This window comes from Lepeophtheirus salmonis, chromosome 6 (assembly GCF_016086655.4).
Source record: "Lepeophtheirus salmonis chromosome 6, UVic_Lsal_1.4, whole genome shotgun sequence".
NCBI lineage: Eukaryota > Metazoa > Arthropoda > Copepoda > Siphonostomatoida > Caligidae > Lepeophtheirus > Lepeophtheirus salmonis.
The window spans coordinates 57,296,615-57,315,405 of record NC_052136.2 but is presented as its reverse complement, the minus strand read 5'-3'; the positions used below and the strand labels follow the sequence as shown (position 1 = coordinate 57,315,405).

Here is an 18,791-nt window from a genome sequence, read left to right as displayed (position 1 = left end):
TGAGGTATCATAATAGCAGTGCTGAGCAAATAATGATTTTGGTCTTCATCGTTAAGAGCTGCTATTCTGTTCACCTGCATGTCAAGGATGTCATTTCTTGTAAAGGAGAACAAATTGGATAAAAAATATAGCTAAAAATAATATTTTAAATATCACAAAGTTGTATTCTCTCGATTCTATAAAAATCACGTTTTTGATTATTGAGTCATCCTACTCCAAGTTTTTGTGGTCCCCACTCTCTACCTTTCTACAACCAGTAACAAAGACAATATGTACATAAATTAATACACTTTCTTATTCAGACTCCTGTCTCTTTAATCATTCTTCTTTTTTTTGACTACATAGTTTAATCATATTCATACATATATGCAAGTACCTATGTAGATATTATATTCCACATTTTAGAATTAATCATCCAAAAAAAAATTAAATTAAGAAAACTTTTTACTCATTTTATGTAGATTTCTTATGAAAAAAAATAAAAGTATATTTTATCTTTTCAACTGTGTCTTTGAGGTAGATTAATTTTCTTTGTTGAAGGCACATAACAAAAATAATTAATTTGTGCTATCAGTAATTAAATTTTTTATACTCTCCGTCATGTGGAAGACAGAAAAAAAAGACGAAGAGAACTTTATCCTATAATAAATCTACAATGCTATATTGTTAAAATCTTTTTGGAGAAGATCTTGACCAAATTTTTGATCATAAACTTCGTATAGTTTGGTAGTGATAATAATAGTTATATTCCATTCTTATTTAGAAGCCACTCAATATATTTAAGTCAATATAAATATTGCATTATGGGTTAAAATAATACAAGCAGCGATTTTTTTATTTTTTGTAATATACTTTGATAAGACCTGCACCATTTGGAAAAAAAATGAAACCAATGGACCAATTTGTTTCCCCAAATATTTAGAACAAGCCTTCTTGGTGTAACAACATAACAATTCTTCAAAGTCTGAGGTCAAAAGTCGAAGTGACTTTGGCCAGACGCTGGAATTCGTGGCTACAATCCAGCAAATATTGAATGAGGACCTGGGGAAGCCAATCAGGGCAATTGCTAAATAAATTGACCGGTCAGAGTCACTGATTTATCTCTGCATTCGCAAAAACTTTCGTTATTTCAAATTAAGATTGGCCAAATCTTGAAGAAAAAAAGTCTCAAATGGCTCCAAGACAATTTTGACAACTTTATCTCACTGAATTTTTGCCCTCAACAGTTCCAGAATTTGAATCTTGCGCACATATCAGTATAACCAAGAAAAAAATCAAGGATTAACCACGGAACAAAGTATTACCAAGAGTTGTACAGATACCGAGGCTGTGTAAAAAGTGTATGCTAAATTTGCCGATTACATTAGTGTTGACCCTCCAGTCCGTATACAATTGTTCATTTAGGAAATTGAGAAACACTTGTCCGAAAAAGAAATAAGATTTGCAATGAGAATATGTTATAAAAAGCACAAATAATTTAGGTTATGATGCATAAGTTTTGAAATATATCAACTTTATGCAAATGAAATTGCACCCATTCTCAAGGAACTATTTGAATTGATCATTATGATGGGTTACTTTCCGTCATAGTCAGATACAAATGAGAGTTACTTATTACTTTACTCCCCCCCTTCCTCCAAAAAAAGGATATTATATTCATTAAGAATTTTAGAACAATAACTCTCGAAAACACGTTATAAAAGTTTTTTCATATTTAAATGGGGAAATACTTCTTACAACTCAGCAAGATACAGTATATAACTCGCAGCCAGGATTCGCATGTCGACAAATGAAAGACATCGTAGCAAACATACAAGCAGCTTTCAATAACTTTGCAAATGGTAATATTCGCTATAGAAAAACGCAAGCCTAATTAAGTCTCTTAGGTTTCATAAATAAGAGCGAGTACAAATTTGGAACTCTTATATCGTTCTTTTGCAAAAAGGCTTTTTTATTCACAAAGTCTTATAAGAGATAGATTGAGTAGTGAGAAGCTCCTAGACCTTCAACGCAAACAAAATATTGCGATAAAAAGAATCACAACTCCCAAAAACCTGGGCGGAATTCAAGTAATATAATTCAAGAGCTTTTAGAAATCTTGTTTAGTCTTAGAAAAAATACTTTTGTAACTCTAGAGTGTCTTTAGAGTGTTTTAATCTTCAACATTTCAACTATTGGGTATGTTCAAAACAAGTAAAATATGTAAATTCAAATATTGGAGCTCCTAACTGTGGATAACACTTTTGACACTCTTAAACTGCCATGGGTTGATATACCGCATTAAAAAAAAATTGTTAGAAATTCCCACTTTTTTGAGAAGATGCTAGTTTTCTTATTAGATTATCTTCTTTAGTACAAAAATGATTTTTTAGCTTACATGATACATAATAAAAATAGATAAAGAAAAATATACACTATAGACATACTAATACTTTTGATCTCGGAGCGTGGGTTTAAATAATAGCTTGCGGAGATTAAAGTCGTATTTATTAGAAACATGTGGTGTGAATCATCATTAATGATGATTAAAATATTGAAAAAGAAAAAAAATCCAATTCACTAAAGAGCAATAACCCATTATTGACTCCTCCAGAAAAAATGGTTTCCTTAACGTGTACTGACTGCCACCCTGGAAGTGTCAGCTTTTTTGTGATAATTTTTGGAGGACTATTGAAAAGAGAGGATTTGTTTGTTTTCAGATCAAAACTACAGTATTATTTGTATTTTAATAAAAGCAAACAAAATCAAAGTCAGCGTTTCTATTTCAAACATAGCAAGAAATTATTAAGAAATTTTAAATCTTTTTATTTTCCGTAAATAATTTATCTGATTTATAAAATGTTATAAATTTTGATATTGCTACTAATTGAGTGTTGGTATAAATAACTATTGGACAAAAAATATATTTAACAATTTTTTTTTCTGTATCTTAGACCACTGGTTGATAATGGAGTATAAGTTTTATGGTGTACAATAGTCTTTATCTAAATGAAATGTGGGATTGCAATTTCGATCCAATGTATGAATATTACAAAGGGTTTGTTTTGCCTAATTTTTATGAATGAATGAAAATGAAAACACAACACCAATCAAGAAATAAAGGAAACGCTGAAGAATGTATTTCCATTCAATTTTCTTTATGTAAGCTCTCTTCCAACACGCCCCCCCCCCCCGACTCCTCCTTCTTAATACCATCATTAATTTTTACTAGCAGAATGAGGTTGTCACCTAGACTCTTATTAGTATCGTATTTGTTGAATATATATATACAAAATATTTGTCACACAAATTATCTTTCTATGTAATGTATGAAGAGGTGGTAGAAAGTACCTTTACAAGTTTAGACCTCAATATCTTGTCAACCCTTAAATCCATGTTTACGAAAGTGTAATTGTCCCACTATATCGCTCGTTTGCAAATAAATGACGTGTTTGGACTTTGCTTAATTTTCAAACCAATCTCAACAATTATTCTTTTTAAAATAAAGAGGTTCTGTGATTTAAAATATTTTCTATTTGAAAGAGAGGAAACGCATAAAAATTATTTACATTGAAAATTAATTCTTGTAACATTTTATCTCTTTGAAACAAGAAACATTGTAACTCAAAATACCTTTTCATTCTTGAAGGGAGAACTGTTGATGTTCGAAGGTAACAACATAAAATATATAACATACAGGGCGGGAATTTTAAATCTGGAAGAAGTTTAGACCTCAGTATCTTGATAACCCAGAGATCTATTTTTGTAAATGTGTGCTCATCTGATTCAACTGAGAAAACTGTATAAGATAAAATACAAATTCTTTGAGATGTTCTCCGAATACAAACGCCGTGTGTCCCATTATTGGGTGCCTCCATAGCGGGTGCATGTCCAATGATATTATTGAGTTAACAAAACTGCCAAAATAAACTAAGGATTTTAAGGACTCTGATGGATGGGGAACACCTACAAGGACTCATAAATTTTGTGCTAACTCATATAAATGGAACGCACGATTAAAATGAATGTACATGTTGCCTTCTAGGTCACCGGATCTAAACCTCTTGGTCAACTACTATTGTCTTCTAGGAGGAAAAGTCCAATAAACGTGCACATACAACTGTTTACTCGTGGCAGGTTCCCATTCTCGAAGTATTTACCAACATGGGCAAGGAGATCCTCATCAAGACCTATGCCAGGCTTTGGTTGGAGGTTCTTGTTAAAGCTAGAGGTGGTTTCTTTAAGTGATTGAATTAACTATGGGCCCCTACATGTAAGAGAAAAAGATTTGTGAATTACTGAATTAATTTTTGGCAATAAATTGTAATATATGTACACCATTCTGAAATTATCCGTATTTAAAATCTTCACCCTTTACATAATCTTAAGAAGAATTCCCAATTAGAGATCATAATTGGTCAATTTTTGATTGCCCGTATGGCTTTTCATTGAGGCTTTAGGTGGATTTTTGATGGAGTATCGGGTAAAGAGGCAACTTCGAACTATGAAATTATACTCCACAAAATCCATGAAAAACGATACGTGCAATAGGCAAGGCTCCATGGGGCAATGAGGCATAGTTCTACTTTGCCCGTTACTCCACTAAAAATGGACCTAATAATCATTGATAATGATTTTTTTTGTACCTCGTTACAACGATTTAATTAATATTTATTTTTCTGTTCTCAATTATAAATATCGAATTATGTATAATATAACAATTACTAAAGGTGGTGCCCGGTATTTTTGCCTTAAACTATTTTCCTTCAGAACATTTTCCTTAAACCATTTCGGCTTAGAATATTTTGCCTTAACATATAAATTAATGAAGTTTATACATCGTTAATGTTAATATTTGGATAAAATTGATGTTCCCTTTGAATTTCAAAAGATGTAATATTGATTACAAAAAAAAAAAAATTAAATGTTTGTTTTCTGTTTCAATCAGGATATAACTATGCTATATTTCTTCAAAACTTTACATCAGACCTTAACAATGTATATCATGTTTCAGAGATAGCTATGGAGGAAAAAAAAATAGGCGTGAAACCGAAAATGATTTGATTAAACACTTGAAACAGTTAAAGTCTGGAACTTTTATCACACCAAGTGTGATTAAGAATTTTTTTTTATATAGTAACTGACCCAAAGGACATAGTCAATTTATTCCAAAAGTATGCATGCTTACAATAACATGGTGTTTCCATTGCTATTTTATAAGGCTACTACTCTACCAAGATTAGCAGAAGCTGTAATGAAGGAAGAAGAAAAGTTGTTAGGAAATTTGTTTCATCGAATGTGCATGGAAGCATTAAAAAGGCATAAATCTCAAATGGGAGGATGACACTTCTATCAACAGTTTTACATAAAATTTATCAAAAGATTCTTATAGACCTGACAACAAATTAAAATACTGAGGGGTGCTTGGCTATTTCTTCTAGTCCAGTTTACTGATTGTTGATGTTAGGATCTGAAAACTCTAGTTTATATGTTTCAGCCTGGTATCCCTCCTGGGGTGCTAACCGAAGAATTTAATGGAAGCTCAATCCCCGATTTCACTTTTACTTTAATTTGGATATTAGTCGTGGAAATTATGAAAAGAAGTATTTTTTGAAGAGAACTGACCCAAGACAACTATAAATTTTAGCATTAAGACGGAACATAACTACTATTCACGATATCAATGGGAATAGTCCATTTCGGTGTGGAAAATTCAAAAATTTCCCGAAATGAAGTTTGCAAACAAGCATGCTCCTCCAATGCCTTGACATTTGAAAATAGATTTTGGTGTTGCTACTTCAGAAGATTTTGATAAAATTGTCAAATTTTGTTGCATAGTGTTGTTAAAAATATTTGCTAGGGAAATGATCACAAAAGGGTGAACCTTTTCTACAAATGATATCTTGTCACCTTTCCTACCAAAAATATTGAGAAGTTACATAGGTATAGAAAACAGTTTTTGTACACACATAAAAAAAATATTTGCTATTGACATGGGGCATACGAAAGGACAAATATATTTAATATTTCCCTTTGAAAAAAGGTTTTTTCTAAATAAAAAAAAGCGCAATGGAGATAAAAATATATAAATTTTGATGTAACATCAATGATTAATTGTACATACATAGTAACACAACAAACAATATATTTTCTAAATAAAATGAAATACAAAAATCTATTGTTTAACTTTGAAAATGATATTTTTAAAGAAAAAAATAGAGAAAATAAGGAAAGCAATAGAATACCAACAGACATGCTATACATGTATCGTAGACGTATTTTGCTGAACCATTTGTAAACAAACATACTTTAGATGACTCTTTGTTATTTCATCGCAAATCCAAACGTTAGTCCTTCTCTGGGGGTGCTTAGTCACTACAACATTAAAATGAATATTTTAACAAAATAAAAGTTTTCTTAACTTTTTAGGGCTAAGTAATTTTGGCTAAATTTTAAATTAAACAATTTCGCCTTATGATATTTTGCCTTAAAGCTATTTTGCATCAAACATATTTTACCTTAATATATGTTATTAATCAATGTTCCTTTGGATTTTTTAGTCAAGATATGTAATATGTATGACTATAAAACTATAAATCTTGGTTTTTGTTTGAAGAATGATAGAATCATACCTCTAAATTTTAAGGCATACACCAACAAAATTTCATTTTGTAATTAGTTCAAACCAGAATTGAACTAAGTAATAAAAGTAGTATATTTAGAAAAAATAAAATAAAAACACGATAACAATTCTAATATAATAATGGCTAATTAACTCTCTGTTAGTAATTATGATTACAAATGATGGATGTTCTCATATTAGAATAGATTCATGGATTTACAAGCAAGTATAATATGAAACAAGAGCATACATATTTATTTTTTTCTTTAGTAAAATCCGAAGAAGTTGTATTGTTATACAATATTAATAAACCTTATGGTTTAAATTTAATCCTTTGGACCGAAGAAATTATATAATAAAAATGTACATATTTATAATCCGATGGAACTATAAATATCTAAAAACAATACCTCAAAATTCTAACAAAAACGCGATAAAGTAATGAAACTACTGTCCAATTTACAAAAATAAGTCAATAAGAAGCAACCAACTAAGCAAAACAAGAACTAAGAACCATTTTTACCGAATTTGAACCTCTTGTATCATCTTACAATCTTCTTACCCATGACCAATCAGTGTTGCCAAGATTGGAAATATTAATGTTGAATGATCCATACCTGGAGGCAAAAGAAATTAAAATTGATCGTGCAAACTTTTCATTCCTAAACTCATATTTAAAATAATAAAAGTTTTTAAAATCCTAATAGATGGTGAATCAGCGAATGGATGAATGGTAGAATTCTACAAATTTCACACAGTCTTTGGAATGAGAGTCGAAATAAATAATCCATTGGCGATTTGGAGCTGAGCCTTGATTTTTTTATTATTTCCATTTCGATGAATTAAGCTTAAGATCCCCTTCTTCCATGATTTCGGCAAAGCAAACTTTTTTAAAGTAACTATTGACAATTTTATCAAAATTTTGGAACACGTACAGGCTAAAACTCACATTTATTACTGGTATTTAAGGAATAAAACACGAAAATGGTTAGTTTCTATTGATTATATGTAGATTACAATGATATTCCGGGGGGAAAAATTTGAATTGTTTATGAGTTTAGAGCTTACTATTTAATTAATAATTTAGTTGTAAAGGGATTCAAACTACCGTATAGATTACTCATATTTAAAATAATGGATTAGTATTCACTCAAGCTGAATAATTATATATTAAGTGATTCAATTTTTTCCCAGAATATTATTGTTATCTACCCTCAACAGCTTATTTAATTAAATTTTTGATTGATAATAAAAACTAAATTGACTAAAAATCAATCAAAATCGACCTTTTTACATGCATTTTTTTGAAATTGTAATATAAGGTGTATTCTACAACTTCAGCTATGACATAAAGCACATGATGAAAAAAGAAAAAATACATTCGCTTCTAAGTAAGGTTTTACTAATTTTTTGGTGGTTATATACATTTTTTTATTAATTGTAGTCAAGATAAAGCAATAAATAATTCATTTTTCAAATACTGTAATATTTGCATCAATTTTTTATTGACATTGATTTTCATCTATATAGCTTCTTTATGTCAAAATATAGGACGGAGTCGTAGTTTGTGTTGCGTTGTGTCAGTCCTTATTTAGGACTGAGTATTGCGGTCCAGTCCAGTCACATTTCTCAGTCCTTAAAGAAGGTCAATTCGATCCCTCGTGACGTCAATGAGGATCCTCTTTCTAAATTAATCCGATAAATAAAAGAATGAATTATTTAACTATGTAAAACTATAAATTTTTATGTAATAAAAAAAAATCATATTTTGTGCAATAATCTTAATAAATATTTCATATATCTTATTTGTCTTGATAAACTATCGATATGTTTTATAAAAACTCCAAGGACCGACAGTTAAGGACCAATCCTAAGACTACACTGGACCGAATAAATATATAGACCGACACCGCACTAATCGTAGTTATATACCAAGAACTTGATTTTTAAAAAAACCTTTAAAGACCAGTTTAGGTTGAAAGTTTTAAAAGTCATTTTAGTGTACTTCAGCTTAAATAACAATAATAAATGTGGGTTTCAGCCTGTGGGCAAAAATGCTGTTGCATGGTGTAATTTAAATAAATAAATATATGTATATGTACAACATCCAATAAAATACAATTTCGTCCCAGTTTTGCTCTATATTTATAACGTCGATTAATCAGGTGATAAGAACCATTTATTTTTTGTATTTCCTTCCGTCCTTGGCTGTTACATGTACGTTTTCTCCTTATATCTGCTATATTAAATGAAAATCATATTTGATATAATATATTTTTTCCTGTTTTATCATAGTTTACTTTCTTAATGTGGTAACGCATTGTTTATTATATGTGGGTTTAAGATTGTGAATAAAAATGTATATTTTACAGGCCTTGGAGCTTTTGATTATATAGTTTCATCACTAAACAAAATAATAATTTAATTATCTCTTACTTTACTTTACTTAATATAATCTTTACTTCCTTTCCAATTTTGTAACAATATTTCATTTTCCTACAACATGAAATCTATACAATTCATACTTCATTTTATTGTAGTAAATTAAATGTTAAAAACCATGGATTAATAAAAAATATAAAACAAAATAATTGCATACATCTTTTTTTAAGCCTTCAATGACGTCAGTATTATCAGTCCATTTTTCATTTGCACCGGCGTGCAGCTTTTTTTTGTTATATATCATCTATATTTTTCAAATATGAGCAATCAAATTGATTGAACAATAATTACTCTACTCTTCAATGTCCACAAAACATAAATAAATAAATTAAAAAATGCAAAAACCTTTTACTTGTTTTTAGTTGTTTTAAAACATCACATCAATCAACTAATAAAATGTGAGTACCTCTTTTTCTTAAAATTTTTAATGGGATTCAAAATAGTATCAATCATTTTTTTTAATGTTGATATGCTATGAAAGTTTTTCTTAAACTTTCTAAGTGATGTCTGTCTCTCCCTTAGAAATCACTTTCAAGTCTTAGTAGTATTTCCAAAAAGAAGGATTATCATTGTAAAAGAGTCTGGTTTGACGGTTGATGCTTAAAAAAGGAGTTTTAATGTATTTTCCTAATTATTTATGATGAGACAAGATTACACATAAAAATTGACATGAAATCGGTACAAAAAATGACTCTCTGTTTCAAAATTTACAATAAAAAAACAATCATATCTCAATATCACTTCTAAGTGATTAGTAAGCTAGACCCCTACCTCAACAAACTCCAGGTAATTGGCCCCATGGATATACTGGACACAAGAAGTATCTACGAGCTATTTTTTAAGAGGGAGGGGGGAGCTTAATGCTGTAAGCATTTATAATAACGTCTCCAAAAAGGAGCTTAACAAGGATCTAAATAACATAATATTGAACAAATTCTAGTATTGAGTATTGCTTATTTTTTTAAATCTCAATATTTAGCAGAATTTTAAAAATATAAATTAAAATTTAACTTGATCTTATAATTTAAATCAAGTATTTGGGTTTTTCAAAAACTGTACAACTGTTATAAAGTTTTAGATTATTTGAATAAAGAAGATAGAACAAAAATATAGAAAACTTTTTCTGGAATGTAAACAGCATCCTACTTGCGTATATTTTATCAAACATCCTCTCATTTTCTCAACATATGCATGTATTTACAGTTTAGATACATACGACTAAATCTGCATAATTAATTAACGTAAAATCAATTTTGTTTAATTACATCTTTTGTTACTAAAGATATTATTTTTTGCTATTAAAAAAAGGACATCCCGAAACTCTTGGTTTCTACATTATTTGTTTTTTAAATAAGAAAAACCTCTTTTAAAATGTGATAAAATTCTATAATTATTCCATGCAATGGTTTCATTTAATTGTATATTTAAAAAATTACATATTTATTACATATAACTATGTAGCATATGGTTGTTAACTCAAAGATTTAGATCGTGTAAGATTATGTAGTTAGTAATCTGAACAAAGCTTTTTATTTCTAAAGCTGTTTTTATATTTATTTAATTTTTGAGGAAATAATATTGAAGTATAAATTATCTACGTATACGTTTGATCATATATTTAGGATAGTAAAACAGAAGATTTTTTGCAGTCTTTTTGGACTCAGAGTATAATTATAGATTAAAATTGAAGTAATCTCTCACGATTTATAATCCTACATATAATTATTCTTAACTCTAAAATAAAGGGAAATAAAAAATTGTCTCAAAATCATTTTTTTAATGGATCTAAAAAAAAATCTTACATATTTCATCATAAATAATTCAAAACAATAATAGTCTTCACAAGAAACCAAAAAGAATCAAACATATACTACGTATACCGAAAAAAAGAATTATAATATCTCTAAAAATGAAACTAAAATTATCATAACCATTATATTTGTTAAAAATAAATAACAACATAAATCAAGGAAGATTAAAATATGCCTTTGAAATACCGAATACTTTTTAAAATCTAATTTGCAGTGTATATTTTTAAAACGTCTTTGAATATGTTTGTAATTATGGTTGTCCTTCTTACATCTCTTTACAAGAATCATAAATCCTATTTTTGTAATTTTAGCGTCGATTTTTATTCAATTTCCCCCCAAAAAACATACAAAAATATCGTTATCTCCAGCTTCATAATTAAACATCTTACAGGAATTGTAGATTCAACGGTTCCTTTTATTTTCGAGCGTTCTCAAACAAGACGAAAAAGAAGAAGCCCTCCCGTAAATACTACTCATAATTGTGTGGAACAATATATTCAACTCTTCTACAGTTCTAGAAAGGAATTTATACCTAAGCGATATTTTGTTAAAGTTTAAATACGGGTTCTGCAATGATCCTTTTTACAATAACACTTTTTAGTCCCCTCCTATTTGAATCCCTTGAAACACAACACATGAGTCTCTGAAACAATTATTTTTAACATCTCTGAAATTAAATTAAAAAAAAACAACTTTAATAAAAAACTAAGAAAAATGTGTTGAAACTTGAATGTAAAAAACGTTATAAATTAAGCTGTCTTTTCTTTTACATATATATAATTTATTACAATTAAACTAATACAAAATATTCCATTGAATTATAAATGAATTATCAATGTCATATTATTTCACATTCATTATTCTGTAGAAAAAATATGTGTCTTGTTATTTATGAAAGCAATGCCCAAATTAATGAGAGGAAAATTAAATGTGAATTGCTTATACATATATTGGAAAAACGTAAATACGAAATAAAATATTTTTTTGTTGAGAAAAGGGAGTGGGGGGGGGGCAAAATCTCATTTCACGGTCATAATTTTTTCAGTTATTTAGGACCCTCTTCAATCGATAATAATTATTGCTTATTGATTATAATATTTATTGATTTATGATAATGGCTTTTCACTAATTATGGTACAACGTGAAAATTTCATTCTGTTTTATATAAGTATTCTTTACATTGTGAACTCATTTTATGTTCACTTCAGTTTAATTTAATATCTTAATGTCATATTATTGTTTTGTCCACTCCAAACAATGTTTGTAAAAATTGAAAATTATTGTACCTCATGAGATATTTTAGAAAATAGATATACTGAATTATATAATTTCTATGTACGTATGAAGAAACATTGGAACTGTATTGTTTATATTGACCGAAGTTATTCTCAAACTTTTCATAATTAGAAAGAGCTCCTTGATGTAATTCAAAAAATTTCTATCTCCTTATTTATGAATTACTTTGACAACCTCGGAAGCCCCCTATACAATGATCTATGGACCCATTGTGCTTTGGGGAGCTCCGGTTGGGAATCAATGATTTAGTTTAACGCGCCACACAATTTCATTTCCTTGTTTAGCTCTGTAATCATTTGTGTATTATAAATAATGTCACTATTGACTGTTTTTTGTCATTTAAATCTATGTGGACATGTTAAATATTATTTCTATTAGAACCAATACAATTATGTTAAAAAGAAAATATTGGATATCTCAAACATAGGTAATGATTTCATAAACATTATTTGTATTAACAAATTTATATAAATAGAGTGTTATGAACATAACCAGTAATGCTAATCTAAGCATCAGTCAGTTCACCCTTTTTTAAGTTGGCAAACTGAACAGTGTCTTTTTTTTTTGTCTAAGCCGTATGATTATTATTTAGTCGCTGTAGAGTGAACTTCCTTTTTAATTCAGTCGATTTTATACCAAACTGGAACGAATATTTTTCTGTGCACATAAAAGATGGAAAGGAACCTTTAAGATATATTGTAGAGTCATAATTAGAAGTCCATTAAGGACTCAGAGTAGACTTTAGTATTAAAATCGAAGTAGTTATTGCCAATCCCTTGTTTATTTCTTTATCCTCCTCCACTACCGTCCCAGTTGCTTGTAGCTAATCTAATGAAACGTCATGAAAGCTCCTGCAAAATATTTTTCAAACTGTAAGAATTAATATGTTGATGTTTGCCTTTTTTTTGACACGCCCAAAATGCTACTGATTTTTTTATAAAATAACATAAGCCTTTATCTTGGTACATACAGTAACGTCAACAAGTTTGTTATGATAAAAAGTAGAAGAGCTGTGGAATATTATTTTCATATGTTATGGAAAAATAAGTAGAACATACTCAGAACATAATTGTAAGATGAAGTATGTAGCAAATGACATCATTAAAAAAAAGATTATCCTCAACAAAAACAGATGTGTGCTTAGAATCTAAGTAGATAACATGAAGTACACGCTTTTTGAAAATAGTTTAACTATTATGTACAAGGATTATATATAATATCTACATATTTTTGTAAAGAATGGAAAAGTATTTTAAGACAAAGAGGTGATTTTGAACTATATATATAATAGGTTTTAAAAGAGGGGGGAAGGTGTAATTTTGTTCACTTCATAGAACCACTGAGGTGTTGCTTTTATCATAAATAAAATATTTTTGAATCATAGAGTTAAAAACCTAGGTCGTCACTGCCAAATAAGTAATGAAAGTGAAAACATAATACCATCAAGTATTAATCTAAACAAGCTTGATTCTTTCAGTAATAAAGTGTAATCAGTTCATCTATTAATAGAGTTGTAAGAAATATGATTTGCTGATTTGTATAAAAATATGGCATGGTAACTTTAACAATTTTATTAATGTTAGGGAGGAAGGCAACTTTACTTGTCATGACATTTTATTACATTTGGAGCTAGAGCCTTGAGAGAGGGGGGAATGAATTAATCATAAATCATTTCTCCTATCAGGAAAGTTATACCAGGGGGTCCATTGAAATCTGAGAACTTTTAATTTTAAATTTCAAACTTGGTTTGTATCATTATTTTTCAGCAGAATATTTGATTCCAAATCAAATATCTTTGGAAACAAAAGCATTTTCAAATTTTATTTTTCTATACAATCAGTATCAATAATAATTAGTAAAGTAAATCATTTTTACTTTACTTCCCAAAAACTTGTCTATTTTCATAAAAATATTTTATCGTTATATAATAGTTTATGTATATTTTCTCAATTTTCCGTTTCTAAGAAGGAGGAATAAAGTAGATTCTCTTAAAAACTAAATCTCCAATAATAATGAATTTGTCATTATTTTATCTTTAACGGAATTTTTTTATACAAAAAAACATCACAAAAAAATATACTTCTTTTAAAGTAAACTATTATTTATATTTCAGAATATCACTGACACTAGCCTGTCCCATGGATCTACGCTTATATCCCCTAGATAAGCAAGTATGCGTTCTTCAAATAGCTAGTTGTAAGTATATTTTAGATTTACAATTTTTATTATAATTCTGTATTAGAGACTCAATATGTTGTACAAAAAAAAATTATCCAATTTTATACATAAATAATTTTAATACGAAACTAAACTAAAACGATTTACTATAAGCTATAATTATATAGGTCGATTTTTATTGTAAAATCTCCTTTTATACAAGATTTTTAGTTGTTTTTTGTCGCTTTGATGTAAATATAATCAAACATGCATCCTCTTTTGACACTCTTGAAAATCCGAAATTTAATTAATTGATCATGTCAAAGAACTGATTTTGGTAAATAAAGCAATTTTTTCAAATGTTTGACCTTGTGATTTATTTATTGTCATTGCCATTGCTAGCTTACCATGTTCCTTTTTCAACCATAATCAAGATTGACGATACGTAATAAGATTAACTTGCTAATCCTCTCCTTCCTTCATTTACGTAATTTCATTTTTTAATTCGTACTCAATATACATTCTCCCTTTTCCCGTTCGTAATATAATTCGTTTTTAGCTGTTGTTGCTTTTTTGTTGCATTTTTGACTCTACAACCCATACCTTAAAAAAGGAATATGGCTGATCAGAATGAAACATAGCTTAACTTACGTAATTCAAAACTCTAAGCGAACATGGGGAATCAATCGTGTTTCACAAAAAAAATAACTTATAAGGGGGAAAAAAAACTTGCCCTCCACAGCCCAGGAATCTGGTCTGATCAAAATGAACTATAGTCTTACATACGTAACTGAGAATTTGAACAATTTTTATTTTATGTCTAAAGTCTTATAAGTTTCCATTTTTGAAAAAAATGTGTTTTTATTATTGTTTTCTAGTCGGGACGTACATTACACACACGCACATAAATTAACCAACTTTGAAAAAAAAAAATAACTTCAATCTGAGTCATATTGTGAAATATCTTTTACCAGAATTTCATTATTGGAAAATGGATTTTTTGATATCTTTCTTCCATTAAACTGTATATCAAATAAAATTAAACATATTTGTACTCAATATATATTTTTTAATTCTTAAATTTCATGTAGTATTTTTTGTATGAAGTATAATATTACATGATGCTGACTTGATTTTCAAAATTTAATAATTCAAGAAGTGATACTACCCTTAGATAACATTTGAGTATATGTGAATTAATTTCCTTATTCAAAAACAGATAATTTTAAACTGAATAAAGAATATAGAAATATATAAAAATGAAAATTTATTTAGGCAACCTCTTGATTTTCGTTACTTACCACGATTAAAAAATGCGAATCTACGGAATTCTTGCAAATTATATTGATAAATACCTATATTATTTTTGTAGTTATCTAGGTACAGGGTAATAAAGCTATCTATGCCACCACTTTGGTACTCTCTCTTTTTTGTTGTTGTTAAATATAACTTGTTGAAGCGTGCTCTAGTTGGAAAAAAATGTAATCAATTGACGAATTTGTTGTCCCAAATATTTAGGTAGGCACAGGGTCATTTTGGAATCTGCGCCAGGAGCGACAACAAAATAATTGTTGCAATTCAGGGACTCAATGAAACGTTATGAAGGGAATTTGAATTCCGAGCCCACGTCATGGTGTTTGGTCTGGCTAGCTGTAAGGACCACATTACTCCTCCTCATATGTTTTCCTACAGCATCAGGGTCAACACTGATGTCAACCTCGACGTCCTAGAGAGTGAGGTAAAGCCCTGAATTGAAATGGTTGCCAACGGGAGACCTTAAGTATGGCAGTGGACTCGAAAACTATCAATCTATTAGAATCTAGTTTTATTTTCTTTAGTCTGATAACTGATTGGAGAGAAAATTTCATTTAAAAAAAAATCCTTTTTGCGGCACAGATAGCTTTTTCATCCTGTATATTTTCATTAATTAACAACACAATAATAAAAAATATTGAGTTTTCATAATTCCAGGACTTTAAATAATTACCTATATAAGTATTTATTTATATTACATACCTAGTCTTGTTTTGTTTTTCTTTCAAAAGTTTTTTCTCAATGCTTTGTTCCGTTATTGTTTATTTTTCACTAACTTTGTATTTAGGTGCTTATGTAAATACGCATATAAAAATTGGGAAAAACTTTTTATCAAAAAAATATTTGTTGTTATAATTTTTCTATTAAATTTGTTTTTCTTTTTTTTAGATGGTTGGGCAAAGGACGACTTGATATATCTTTGGAAGGAAAAAGACCCAGTTCAAGTGGTACCTGGTCTCCACCTCCCTAGATTTACATTAGAACAATATAAAAGTGCTTATTGTGACGTTACAACGAATACAGGTAAGCAATTATCATTTTATAAATTAACAATAACATGTCGGCTGAAAATTTAGTAGGAAAAGATAGTAAAACAGATTTGTTTAGAAATGTTAATTTTATTTAATCAATATAGTTACCTCTGAGGGCGATAGAACGATATAATCGATTGAACGATTTTATGATACCTTGTTCATAGTACAGCTTCTCTTTAGTCTCAAATATGGTGGATTACCACTTAACTAACTCTGATTTTTTGTTGAGTGAGCACTCTTTCGAGATCTGCAAACGGGAAATATTCACTTGAGGCTAGATATGTATCATACGGTGGACAAGGATGCAATTTGGCCATTGTTTCAGTGATTTAAAAAATTACTTCTTTTTTCAAGTGATTTTATCATTCAAACACTCCAACAATGCTCTCTAATAATCGTTGTTGGTCTGATACATAAATTGTATAGACCCTCAATTAGGTATTTAATATCGTTCCCGTCCCAAAAATGTCCCATATTTAAAGTGTTCTTCGTTTAGTGAGCTTGAATATCTCAAATGAACTACAATATTTAGCCATAATTTAAATTTTGGTCCAATACACGTAGTTATTATTGTTATAAAAATTGGCAAATGTTGATTGATGATGACATTACTGGCTAATAGACATAATGCCGACATTTTACAAAACAATGTTCTGTGTCTGCTCAATATAGTAATAGTAAGGGAGAAGTATATTTTAATGAACCAGCACTGAGATATCCCAGTTTGAAATCAATTAAGTAATTATATTTAATAGTATGAAAAACTTTACAAATACATCAATCCATATGTCTGATAATTATTTAATATGAACTTTTAAATAATAAGTAATGCTCGGAAGACATTTATTACATCAGACTTACAATAATAAATTGTTATTTATAAAAATATAATTCATTGGTAAAACTTTTTGACAAAATGCATTGGCTTTATTCCGTCTTACATCATTTTTTTTTTTTTTTTTTGGTTACTGAAGCAGAATTATCAAAATTGGATTTTAATCTTGACATTAATAACTGGTTCTCAATGTGGTCTATATTAATTTGTAGGAGTCGATATAGAGCTATCAGAGGTCCATGCAATCAACTTAAAAATGGGAGATCTATATATTAAGCCACGTCACGAAATTACAAAAACACGAGTTTAGAATTTATGATACCAATAATAGATAAAATTTATATATCTTTCTGCACAAATACTAATAAGGTTGAATAAAGTAATTTAAATGCATATTTCATTTGTGAAGTGCTTCGTGGCAGTCCTTAGTAAAATTGATTTGATGAGCAGAAAATAGGAAGGTTTTTTCCCGAATTTCCCAACTTGTCATCCACAAACGTCCAGTATGTAGAACTTTAGCCCACGTTCAACATTTAAAAGTAATTTTTTGTAGATTTAAAACGTAATTTTGGTGATGTTTTTTGTATAAGCTGTTACATAGAACTTAAGTTTTAACATTTATTTTTCGTTTTTTAAAGAAACAAAAAATATATATTATAAAGTAAACACGTGTACTAACGAAATACTGAATGTTACTCCATTGTTCTGATCAGTTTTTATCCTTGGTAAAAATGAACCACTCTTATATATTTACTATACAACACTTTATTTATTTTAAATTTAAGATAAATTATATTTTATAAGATGAATTAACAGTATATTAGCTAATTTTTAATTTAAATATTATTTAATTCTATTTTAAAAATTACAATATAAACACCAGATATAATTTTAAGTCGTATGGTCTGTTTCTTGTATTTGTTTATTTTAATAAGAAAGAGTATATATATACTACTAAGCTACAAAAAGCTTTAAATGATATAATTAAGTAGGTCTGGAAATCTTTCAACGGCATTGTAACCCTGAAAATGGACTTCTACGCTCTGTGTTTAAAAGACTATGTGTATTCTCACCCCAAGATTGATGGACACCTGTTATTATCAGTGTATGTTTAAAGGTCAATAAAATCAAGGGATGTCCAATTCTAAATCCTATATCCTAAATATTCTAAATTAGTCATTTTCAGTATGATTCGTTCAATATTCAGAGTGATGAAGATGCAAAATCTTTTTAAACTAGTAATTTTCAGATAATGACAAGATAAAAAATGATTTTTTAATATTATAAGTCCAAAAACTATC

The 18,791-nt window shown here is 28.6% G+C and overlaps 1 protein-coding gene across 1 annotated transcript in view; it reads left to right on the top strand.

Annotated features, from left to right (window-relative positions):
• Nucleotides 1–18,791, top strand: part of LOC121120103 (glutamate-gated chloride channel) — a 274,678-nt gene that overhangs the window by 220,966 nt on the left and 34,921 nt on the right. Inside the window, 2 exon segments of the mRNA XM_071889780.1 lie at nt 14,264–14,346; nt 16,510–16,644. Coding sequence (XP_071745881.1) covers nt 14,264–14,346; nt 16,510–16,644 — 218 coding nt within the window.